Source organism: Macaca nemestrina, chromosome 1 (genome assembly GCF_043159975.1).
Source record: "Macaca nemestrina isolate mMacNem1 chromosome 1, mMacNem.hap1, whole genome shotgun sequence".
NCBI classification, from domain to species: domain Eukaryota; kingdom Metazoa; phylum Chordata; class Mammalia; order Primates; family Cercopithecidae; genus Macaca; species Macaca nemestrina.
Genome location: NC_092125.1, coordinates 56284938 through 56298173, shown reverse-complemented (window position 1 = coordinate 56298173; position 13236 = coordinate 56284938). Strand labels below are relative to the sequence as shown.

General features: G+C 32.9%; 1 protein-coding gene across 3 annotated transcripts in view; it reads right to left on the bottom strand.

Annotated features, from left to right (window-relative positions):
• The window catches only part of LOC105484949 (NIMA related kinase 7), a 151118-nt gene that overhangs the window by 41008 nt on the left and 96874 nt on the right, over positions 1-13236 (bottom strand). For all 3 annotated transcript variants that reach the window (XM_071077634.1, XM_071077636.1, XM_071077633.1), the window contains 2 exons: positions 12844-12906; positions 11274-11384 (listed from right to left, as the gene is read on the bottom strand). In XM_071077634.1, the coding sequence (XP_070933735.1) occupies positions 11274-11384; positions 12844-12906 (174 nt within the window). The remainder of the gene's footprint in view (positions 1-11273; positions 11385-12843; positions 12907-13236) is intronic.

The window sequence follows — 13236 nt, the reverse complement described above, 5'->3', positions numbered from 1 at the left end:
GAAATTAAAAAAAAGAAAGAACAACCTTCTCTTAAAATTTATTCTAATAAACACATATCTTCTTAAAAGTTAATCATCTAGCCAATGAGCATTATTGTTTGAAAATCCTGTTTTCCCTTGAAAAAAGGCAGCTCTATATAAATGGTTAGCTCTGATTAAAAAAAAAAAATCTAATGCCAACATGTAAAAAGTAAAAATGTACATATATTTGTTATACAGCAAGTTTTTGATATAGCAATAAATAATGTAACCAATACATCTAAAAGTTGGAACTAATATAAATATTTATAAGAAAATGAAAGAATATGTGACAGGGTGCTTTTACCATATTTATGCTATGAAATAGAATTGCAACTTTTTTTGTAGTTGAAAATAAAGTATCCAAAAATTTATGGGCAGGCAAAAATCAACACCCATATACACCTGATAATTTGGACATAATTTTGTTTAGTCTTTTTTTTTTTAAGTAGGCTAGTCTTTTCTCTATGCAAATCTTCAAATACTAGTTACTTTAAAAGCACCTTTTCTACTGTTATCAAAATTATCCAAATAAATACTGGATATTATTCAAATAGAAAAATCAGATGTGACAAAAAGTTAATCAATTTACATACAAAATGTATGTATATACAAACATCAGATTATATTATTTCTGACTTATGTGTAAGATTACCAACATTTCACTTAGGTGAAATTCAGCATTATCTGGTAAAACCCATCTGCATCACCATCTAAGTGATTTATATTAATATAAAAAGAGCTACAGCTGATCCAAGCTGTTTCCTTTCAAAGATTTTGGGAAAATAGTCACATCTTAATAGATACACTCTTTTTAAAATTATTAATCTCCAAACACCCTACTACAAATTAAACAACCACGATCAAATCCAATTACATAGTGGATACTGAATATCTAAGCACCATTTTTGAACTCCATTGGGTAACTTGGTTCCTGCATTCTAGACATTACAACTCCAAGTAGAATATACACTGTTTATTTCTGAGTTATAGAATTATAATATTCTTCCTCAAGAAATCTCAGGAAAAGCTTCAATGATATTACCCAGCATAACCTCATCAACAGAGAAAGAATAGAAAACGATCTTATTTTACAAAAAAATTATTACTCTCTGTGGCATATCAAAACATTTAAGCATACAGTTTGACATGTTAATCTTTAAAAAAGAAAATTTCAGGCAAAATATCTGGAACTATTAGGGTCAGCTTCATGGGCAGGAAACCTGTATTATGCAGGTCTGGCACTTGGTTTAAAGCCCTGTTACTGCCGTTTTAAAAATTTTTAATATTTAACAAAGGGACTTGCAATTGTGTAGCCAATCCAGAGAATCATACACTAAGCATCCTTTAGAAATGTACTGCTGTGTTTAAAAAATATAAAAAACAAAACGAAACAAAATGCAATCCTGGTGTGCAAGGTGTGTTTGAAGAGGATTAGGAAAAATGTTAATTAAATGATGAGAAATAATGAAGTTATAAGAGAACTGGAATTACAGGCACCAGCTGCTCTCCATTTCTTTCAAGTATCTAGTAAGAGGAAGTAAGTGATTTATGTTAAATATAAGGAAGCATTTCCTGCTTGGAGTGTTGTCAAATGTTTAAATGTGCCACTAACACAATCCATATCCATCTTATAATAATAGACTTGATTATAAGGTTTGACAGTAACTGGTTGTGTGACCTTGAACAAACCATTTAACCTTGATGGGTCTCAGCTTCCTAGTTTGGAGATGATCTATGAAGTCTCCACTACTTCTGAAATATAATCTGTGGGTCTACAGTCTTAGTTTCAAATGAAACAGAAATAATAAATGTCTGTTTGGCACATTTCATACTTAAAAATAATAGTTTCCTGGTATGCCTTATCCTTCATATATCCAATTAGTAACAACAAAAAAACTCAAGAGATTCCTACTGGTCCATTTAATACTATAAAAGGTCTTAACATGAGATGACAAGGAGTTCTTTGCTATAAGCTTGTAATTAGGTCAAACATTTACCATCAGAGGGGATGTTCCCAAACACAGCATTGCAATTATAATGCAATTTTATAAGACTATATTTTGTCGTGGTTATTTCAAAGAATCAAATGCACAGATACTGGGTGATGAAAAAGGATGCTTCTGGAAGTATAATAGGCAGTTCTAAGTGTGATTTTTTAATTAATCTTTCTATGGAAACATTTTTCTTTGGAAGGTACAATGAGTTATCAACAAACTAAACTTCACAAATATTTGCTATATACAATTGTGGGAAATTATATAAAATTAAAATTTTGGCATGTAATACTAATTTACAGTGCATAAGTATTTTCTCTCTTGGCACACTGAATAAAATTCAGATACCTTAAGTTGCATTAGAAGGTGTAAAGTAGAATGGGCCTTACAGTCATGAGATCACTGAGAATACTTATCACTAGCATCTTTTTATCTTCTTATCCAAGGTCTACCAGTCTTTGTCTTTTCCTGTAATGTTTGAAAATCTATTAAGAGTGCTAAGCTGTTTTTAGATTATAATAGAATATAAATATAATCAATTGATTCCCAAAAGTTAAAATTATGCAGGTTATTAATGCAAGCCAAAAATATATTTCATCTTAGGGTAGAAAATGTGAAACAGAAAATATTTTTCGGGAGCAATTACACCTTGAGGGGAAAAAAACCTCTTAAATTATTTAGCAAACAAGAAAAATAAGTACTCATAAAGTCACAAAACTTCCCCAAAACAGTTGCCTCCTGAAAACCGGTACATCAATATCAAGGAACTTATTTAGAATATTAAAAAACTAAAAGATCAACAATAAAAACACACAAATGCAATAGAATTACTACAAAGAATGGTCCCTGCATTGCTGCCATGTGAATAATTCTTAAGAGAAGTTTCCACATTACTAAAACTGATAAGAAAATACTTGGAAATACTTAAAATGTTTTCTCTATTGCATCAGAGTACTAGTGATAAAGTGAGATTAAAAAGAATAGTCGGTCAGTCTTAGAGGAGACAAAGAAGGTCACAAAGAGAAACAGAAATATTTCCCTCTTTAATAAATTCTTTCTTGCTATGTTATACTAGACAACAGTAAGAGTTGAAGAGATATTTTAATTTTCATAATGAACAAAGAAAACACAGCAGAACAGTAAAAGTATCTCAATTGAAATCTAAAGGAGAGAAATTAAGATGCTTAACATAATGGTGTCTGAACCCTTATCTTTACTTCAGTGTCTACAGTTACCAAAATTACTGCTCGCAATGCTATTTCATGGTTTACAAAAGGGAGTTTTATATCACTATCATCTTCAAATGTAAGGAGCAATAAGCTCCTTCAAAATTATCTTCAATTTTTTCCAAGCAAACAAAGATCAAAGTTCATACACCACCTTTTATTTATGCTCACAGAATTAAATAATGGTCATTTCATGGTATAAAGTGTTCAATTTCCTAAAATCTCTAAGTTCTATACTGCTTCAATTTCAAACTACTTAAGTATCAAGGAAAACACAAGTGATATTTTATCAGTAACATTGCTCTTTAAAAAAATTCTATATAACACACCTATATATACATACCATATGTAGACAAAAATTTATACAGATATAGACACATAGATGTACATATATTATATAGGTACCTAAGTAAATGTATCTATGTGTGTGTATATATATAAAATGTATATTTTTAATTTATATATATAAAAGAATATTCAATCCTGTGTAGCTTTTTTTTCAGATAGCGCTACTAACTTGTAGGACTTCAGAATAATTCTAACATGAAATATAAGACAGATGACGATCTTATACAAAAGTCTTAGTGAGAAACTGCATTTGGAATCACTGGCAGTTCTCATAATTGTCTGACATGGGCTATACACTTTGTCCAGACGCTGAAATGGAAAGTGTAGGTATCCTGGTAAACAATAAATCAGAGTTATCAAAGAGAGATGGGACTGCTGGGAAACCTTTATTGCTTTAAGGATCCAAAGGCCAAGAGTGTAAAAGACATTTCAAAGTGATTTTATTTCCAATACAACCTCTACATTTGGATAAGTACAAATAAAAATGTGTCTGCAAATGTAAAAACAGCCAAACCAAGTAGGTGAACAAGATTTTTGAGTTACAATATTTGAAAATAACAGTTATCTCCAAAACATGGTTGACATTTAGCTAATATATTAATGTCTGCCATAAGCAGAATTCTAAGATGTACATCACTCCCCTAAATTCTCAAGTCCTGTTATATAATCCCATTCTCTTGAATGTGAGTAGGACATGTGAATATTATTAATTACTCTTCCCATTTTATATGATGTTATATAGAAGGGATTTTGCAGATGTAATTAAGGTCCCTAATCAGCTGACTTTGAGTTAATCAAGAAAGACATTAGCCTGAGTAGTCGTGACCTAATTGGGTGAGCCATTCAAAAACGTCAAGAGAGATCTGAACCCAGAGAAATTCTCCTGCTGATCTTAAGGGAACACAATGGCAGGTCGTGGAGACAAATGGGGCAGAAAACGGCCAGCAGCCTCAAGAACCTAAGGATACCCCCAGCTGACAACCAGGAAGGAAACAGGAACTTTAGCCATACAACTTCAAACAACTGAATTCCCCCAAAAACCAGTGAACATGGAGTAAGACCCTGAACCTCAGTGAGCTCACAGCCCCAGATGGCACCTTGATTTCAATTTTCTAAGACCTTCAGCAGAGAACCCACTAATCCTGATCCACAGGAATCTAGAGTTAATAAATTTGTGTTGCTTAAAGCTGCTAAATTTGTGGTAATTTGCTATGAAGCAATAAAAAATTAATACAAAAATACAACTGTAAACACATGAAAAATCAATATGTAAAATTAATTTTATGTATATATAAACAAAAGGAGTTTTAAGGCTCCTAGCAAATTTAGAAGGAATGACCTACAGGTGGTAACAAGGTAGAAAACACAAAGTCAGCAATCTAAGAAGATAGCCTATACCTAAATATCCTAGAAATAAGAAACGATGGTCTTATTTATTTATTTTGCGCAGTACCAAACTCCTGGCAGAAAACAGACATCCATTTAAATTATTTGTATTGCATATTTAACTAAAAAATATTTATAAGAATAATACTCATTTCCTCCTTAGCCACTGTGATATGGTATGACATTCTCTTGGCAGATAACAAACCTCTGAGTTTCTTCTCCAAATATTTATTAGGTTACATTTTATTTCATTGATATTCTGGCGAAACAATTTTTAAAAATATATAATATTAAGTACACACATTTATAGTTTCTTCTATTTGTCTCAAATTGACTTACCAATAGGTAGTTATAAATACACGTACTTACAAATAGTTCAATGAATGAAGTATATATTGTGAAATGAACCATGAAAATTTAAAATATGTTTCAGTAACATTTCTATTGACAAGCTGAAATTTTAAAATCTTCTTATTTATATATTTTTGAGATTAATTTCCTCTACACTGGGTCTTCATCACCAAATATGTTTCTTGACATTAGAATAGAGAAATAAACAGTATAATAAGACATACTACAAAATGGAGCATGTATGTGTCCAATTTAACTACAATAAAGAAAATATATGGCATATACATCACAATTTAACTGAAATCTGTTTTGTAAGGTCGATTTTCCTTTAAAATTCTGATTGCTGATAATGAAGAAATTATGATGAAAAATTCTAGATTTCCTTTTATCCTAAAACTCATCTGGGAAGTATTTCATCTGACCACAGCCTCAGGTATTCCTTTGTCACTAATTAGAGAAATACTGAATATTTCAACTATAAATTGCTTAATTATATTTGTCAGTCTGCTCTGAACCAATTAATTATTTACTTGTAAAAATCTTTGATGCAATGCTATACAGAGGTTCATTTCTGGAATACAGACCAGAAGCTATATTTCCTCTTCTACCCCAATTAAGCTGAAGACTTGAGAGAATGAAATACATTGCTATGATGCACAATGATTTACAATATTACTCACTAAAAAGAAATGAATCATGTTCATTACAATTCAAGCATTCACTGCTGTCCTTTACAAAGCTTTAAGCCACTGTTCTATTCCTTCACAAAAGAAGTTCCTATGATTTTTTTCCTGATATAATCTATCTTATAAAGAACTGCTTACAGAACTAATAAGCATGTTCAGAAAACAATTTTAGAATTTCTTAACTACCCAACCCCACTCCCGTAAAAAAATACACTGAATATCACAGCAACTCTCTATGAGACCAGAGCATAAAGCAGCAGGAAATTGTTGTGACAATTATACAACCACCCATGTTATCTACTGAGCCCTGGAACAGAGAAGTGTAATAGAAGTAAAACAACCAACTTCTATACATCTATTCACTACATATTTATCGAAGTTGGTACTATGAGCTAGGAACTGAAGACAGCCAGGCAAGAAAAACCAGCATGGTCTCTGTGCTCAAAAGAAATTTAAGTCTAATGGGAAATATAAACACCAATAAAATAATTACACACATAAATGCATGATTATATTACTAAGTCTTATGTAGGAAGGGCACTCTGGGAGCACTTACACCATAAAGTACTCTATGAGTGAAAGGAAAATGCTTGAGGAAGTGATACCTAAGAACTGAAGTACAAGCAGAAATAAAGTCAGCCAAGAATGGAGAAGAGCATCCCAGGTAAAATAAAATCACATTCAAGGAAATGAAAGGCCAATATGCCACAGCAAGAGCAGGAGTTAGATTCTATAGCAAATACATGCTGAGCACAAGCTCTGTGCCAGGCACTGCTCTAGGCACTTGGGATATGTGAATACACAAAACGGACTCTGATCCTCTCTGAGGGAGCGTATCTTCTATAGAACACAAGGCTTGCTGAATCTTGCCAAACATTTTAGTCTTTACCCTTAAAGTGAAAACCTAGAAAGATTTGATTGAAAGGAGGTTTTCCTTTTGCTTTGTTTCTCTCCCCTCTAACGTCTTAAAGACTGATGGAGAAACGGATTTAAGGAATGGGTGCTGGATACTGGGAGACAGTTAAAAAGCTCTCTCTCTCTCCAAATGAGAGATGATAGGGAGAGAAATGGAAAGGGAGCCAGGTGAAGAAATTTGAATGGATTTAGAAGGAAAAATAAACAGAATCTGGTGAGATTGAAAAGAAGAGGTAAGGGAGAGTGAAATGTCAAAAAAGAATCCTGGTTTCCAGAGTGCACAACTAGATAAATTGGTGCCAGGCCTCGAGTTAGGGAATATGGGAGGATGGGTAGTCTGTAAGGAATTTGTTTACAGGCATATTGAGCCAATATAGAGTCAGAATTTAGAGAGTGCTCCATGCTAAAGATAAAAAATTGGAAGTCAACAAGAGTATAGACAGTAACTGAATACACAGGTATGAATGAGATCAGCTATAATGTGAGTCAGAACTAAAAAAAAAAAAAAAAGTCAAGGACTGAAACTTAAAATTCCATCATTAAAGGCCAGGAAGAAGAGAATGACTCAGTTAAGAAAAATGATAGTCTCCAGAGAGGTAGGAAGAAAATCAAGACACTGTGGGACTCAATAAGCCGGTGGAGAAGTGTTTTAGGAAGAAGGGTATGAAAAGCAGGGCCAAATGCTGCTGAGAGATCAAGCAGAATGAAGACTGGACAAAGTCCTTTGGCTTTCATGATAGAGGTCATTAAAGAGCTATTATGTGTGGTAGGTTGGAAAGAGAGTCAGGAGTAAGTGTCTGACTGTGATGGAAAAAAAAGAACTAGGGTAGTAATTGAAGGAAAAAGCAGGCAGAGGTGAGGGTGGTAGGACTTAAGAGCGTCTTCTGAGATTATCGTACTTAACATAACAACACAGGCTGGGTACAGTGGCTCACACCTGTAATCCTAGCACTTTGGGAGGCTGAGGCAGGTGGATCACCTGAGGTCAAAGTTCGAGATCACCTTGACCAATATGGTGAAACCCCGTCTCTACTAAAAATACAAAAATTAGCCGGGTGTGGTGGTGCACGCCTGTAGTCCTAGCTACTAGGAAGGCAGAGACAGGAGAATTGCTTGAACCTGAGAGGCAGAGGTTGCAGCGAGCCGAGATCGCACCACTGCATTCCCGCCTGGGCGACAGAGTGAGATTCCATCTCAAAAAAAATAATTAAATAAATAAAATAAAATAGCAACACACCTCCTCTAAAATCCTTATTGCTTTTCTTTCTTTAATTTTTCTTAATTGATTTATCAACATCTGGCATATCATATATTCTACTTGCTTTTAGCATTTGACTTCTCCATTGGAAAATGTTTCTTGAATGAATGAATGAATGGGGAACAGGTGTGTGTGCATGTATATACATGTAAATATGTTTAAAATAACAGTGACCTGAGCATATTTAAATGATGAGAGAAGGAACTCAGAAGTGCACAATGGTTATGAATCTAGGACTGGGAACAGATAATGATAGGAATTAAGATTTCTGAGAATACAGGCAGAGAAAGGGTAGAGAACCCAGGTGGAGGGAAACATAACAATCCCTCCTATCTAACAAGAATATGGTAACAGGAGAGAAGGAGGAGAGAACAGTAACAGACACAAGTAGGTCTAGCAGGTTCAGTCATGGGAAGGTGAGGGTGCTCCTGTCTAGTGACTTTTAAATACTCTGTAAAACTGGAGGAATAAAGACAACTTTGAAGAGTAGAAAAGAGTAGATTTGTATGATGCAAGGAGGCTAGAAGCGTAGTGATCAGAGGTTTAAATGGAATAAAGAAAATGTGAATACCTATGAGATATCATACATGCATAAAGACACAGATAGATGGATGGGTATGTGTACATACATTTGTACATATGTCTTCAAAATATATATATAAACATACTACATATTATATTATTTAACCATCATAATAACACTGTAAGACAGGTATTACTGACCCAATTTTATTGATGTAGAAACTGGCTCAATCATTAAGATTAAATAACTAGGACAACTGATTAAAATCCTTTAATTGCCATCTGAATTCACCAGTGTAGTTTCAGAGGTCCTGTTATAATCATCCCTTATAACCCGCACTTTTCCTTTATATAACTTATTACAACTGCAGGTATACAGTTTTACATTAGTATTAGTCAAATGCCTGATTATCCCACTAGATGACGAGTTCCAAAAAGCCATAAACCATGTACCTGGCACACAGTAAATGTCTAATAAATAAAAAAATAAAATATAGAGATATTTTTTAAAAGCTACAAATTGGTATTAACTATTTAAGGGACTAATTTGGCAATAGCTATTATTTAAAATGTGTATACTCTTACTCGGCAATATTTATACGAATCTATGTAATAGAAATAGACAATGGAGTATGTATAGATATAGTTGTATTGATGTAGATAAGGCTTTGTACTTGAGATTTCTCTGTAAGAATAAAAATGAAAACAATCCAACTATCTATTAACAAAGTAATAAAATTAATCGTGATGTGTCTGAGAAAGAATACGTGTATCAGTATATATTTTTATATTTAAATGGGTATAAAGATAGTAAGTAAAGTTGGGAAGGTTTTATGCACGTAACGGTTAGAGATTATTTCTGGGACATGGGAATGAGGGAGAAAAAGGAAGGACCATATAAATACAATTGGGTCAGTAATACCTGTCACATAGTTTTATTATGATGGTTAAGTAATATATAGTATGTTTATATGTATACTTTTTAAAGACATATGTACTAATGCATGTACACATATCCATCCATCTACTTAAAGACATATGTACTAATGTATGTACATATATCCAACCACATATCAATCTTTCCTACCTGCCCAGGAAATCAACTCTTTATCTACACTAAACAACACAGGAAGTCAGCGTGCTATAAGTTAGACTTGCAGGAAGCCAGACTGCTCTCTCTAGTGACAATCTAGGAAGCCAAACAGTAACTTCTATAACAATTGAATAACAACTGACAGCTTCCCTAATTTTGTCCCTGCTTCTAACTAGGACCAACCAGAGAAAGCCAAATATGTACTCCTAACCAATCACAAGGACACCCTGTTTCTAGTCAGCCGGTCTATAGCTTCTCTATGTCAGCAGTCTCCCATCAGGGCATACCCAAATGCTTCCCTTTTCTTCCCGCTATAAACCTTTCATTCCTTTGTCTGCTTTCAATTCTCTGCCAAGATGCAAGTGATGATTGGCTGACTCCCTTGCTACAGCAAGCTCGAATAAATAGCTTTTGTTTTTCTCATTCAGTTATTCTTGTTTGTTTCTAGATGGTTCAAGTTGTGTTCCATAGTAACAGAAGTTTAGCTGGGCACACGGCCAGCTGAATGAAGACTTTCTCTTCCAGCCTTCCTTGCAGCTAGATAGGTTCATGAGACTACATTCTGGCCAAGGGAATGAAGCTGAAAATGTTGTGTGACAGGCAGCACTCAGGAATGTGCTTTAAGATAAAGCCAGCATGTACTCTTTGTCCCTTCAAGCCTAGTGTGACTTGATAAGCTAGAAATAGGCTAGGTCTCTAAAATAATCTTGATAGAACAGAGCTACCATACTAGCCCCAGACTTTTACGTGACAGAGAAGTAATAAAAATAACAATAATAATAATAGCAGCAGCAGATACATTTACATAGCCTTACAATGTGTGAGGCATTCTTCTAAGCTCTTAATAAATGTTAATTAATTCAATAATTACAACAATCCTATAAAGTAGGTCATATTATTACTTTGTTTTTTAGAAAATGTGACGCAGAGGAGTAACTGGCCCAAGGACAAACAGTTTTTAAGCTACTATTATTTAAGGGTTTCTATTAATTGCAGCTGAACTTAAACCCAATTAATATGCCCTTAGAAAAGAAGGTAAAACAATTTTTATGTGGGGTTGATATCCAAGGTCTGACTGCAAATCCCACTTTCTTTGATGGATCCCCCCCAGAAATAGGTCAGGCTGCTCTAGAGTCTCTTTCTACCTCCTTTTACTCATGTCCAGAGACACAGGAGCAAGCATGGTCTGCTCAGAGAATCAAACAGCAAAACTTGACTTACAGAAGACAAGTATCTTGGTCCCTTTCCAAGTTGGTTTTGGTTTTAGATATTTAAGCTGACCAGTGGAAACATCACCAAGTAAACCAGTTTCAGAATTATGATCACTAATCATCTACTATTTATTACATATCTACCAGATAAGTCTTGCATTGAGGTCTTTAGTTTAAAATATCTAATATCCCTATATGTTTAACAGACAATTCTATTAGAAAAAACAAAACAAAACATTAAGACGACTTTTTAAAAACTTACCTTGATCATTCTGGATAGGTCACCAGCATCTGCTAGTTCCAAAACTATGTTTAGTTCATTATCTTCAATGAATGATGCATAATATTTTATTACATTTGGATGGTTGAGTTGCTGAGAAAATAAAACAGGCATCAGAAAGTTTTCTTACTGTAAATTTCTAAGAGTCACTTACAGTTTTGTAACTTAAGAACAAACTTAACTGTATTTTTTAAATTATAGAAATCTTAACATGACAGTATATTTTTCTTTAATGAATTTTGAAACAAATACTACAATTATTAAAAGTAAAAGGTATAATTTCACCTTAATATTATTAGAAATAATATATTTTACATTTAAATCTTAATTTAAAAGTACTGCTAAGCCCAATAAGTATATCAACAGATGCAAGAAGTAAATGACAGAATTAGGTCACCAACTGCTAAAAATTACATCCTCAAAATGAGAACTTTCATTTAGGAACACTCAATGATAAAGTAGCCCTTTTTACTCCTATTTAGAAGTTATGGCTGGTCCTAGAATAACTCCAGCTAGCAGACAAAACACAGCTGGTATCTACTATACTATATCTAACTATTGCTTTTATATCAAATAATATACAGGACTTATTTATGTGAGCCAATTCATAAAATCATCCCTAAGAAAAATTTTACCTTGTAGAAATACATGTATCAGTCCCTACTCATTTACAGTCATTTTGTTCAATCTTTAAACACATTAATATGAGATGCATTGTTTCTCTGAGAAATTATGCAGAAAGTATGGGTGACTTTCTTCTTTCTACTTAAAGTTTTCTCCGCAAATTTTCTATGATGACGTGCTATTTCTACAGTAAAAGTTCACATATATTTAAGCCAGCTACTTCATGTGCCAAGAAATAACTACAACTAACAAAATAGTCAGAAAACATTGCTTTGACCTTACTTTTTTCCTTTTTGCATAAATATGGTTCATTTTAGGCACTAACACAAATGGATGGCATAAAAAAACAGCCAAATCTTAACTAAAAGTTAAAAATACAACATAAGCCACAGCATTTCTCAAAAGAAACTTCACTATAAACGAATCAGTGCAGAAATAATTGAGGTCTCAGTCATATTTTTAGTAGATGAGAAACTAAAAAGCTAATTCCTGGCATACTCTTTAGATGCACTCTGTCTAAGTCTGGAAAAAGGTTTTGAAACATTAGAAAATGCATGTGAACCATTTCAATATAATACATGTTGAGATAATACTAATTTGCATTTATATTACTTAACCTTTAGAATATATCTTGTTGGGGTGGTCAAGAAAAAAAATTTTTCAATGTTTTATGCCCGTTTTATCTATTTCCTAGTTTGAAATGAGAAAAAAAAAGCTGGTCCTACCAAATGTTCTGATTATATTATTTAACAATAAATCAAAAAAATAACTATATTCTTCAATATACTGAAATTCAACCTTACATAATATTACTTGAAAATCAGTGTAGTGTAAGTCTTAAAAACCTTTTTGTGTTTAAGTGTGATATTTTAGTAAATCACTTTTATCACAATGTTATGTTCAAAAGAGTCAATAGTTCATTAATTACCTTAAGAAGATCTATTTCTTTGATGCAATCAGCACGTGCTTTGGCATCCATTAAATCAAATATCTAAAAATAGAACCCAGAATTATTTAATGAAATAATAACCTATGGTTCAAGCTATCATGTAAATTCATTTTAATACTCTACATGTAATTATATGTACACTAAGGAATTTTCTTTCCGATTAGCTTTTATTTATTATAGAGGTCTGCAGGTATCTTACGTTACCAACACTTACATTTTCAGCAGTCAGTATTTAAAAAATGGATAAAGAGAACAGTTAGATATCCCTTGACACTAAGGTCTTAAGTTCCAAAGAACAAAATTAAAGTTGTGATTATTAAGATGATAAAGTAATAGCTAATACATGTTGAGCAATTAATATATGCTAAATGT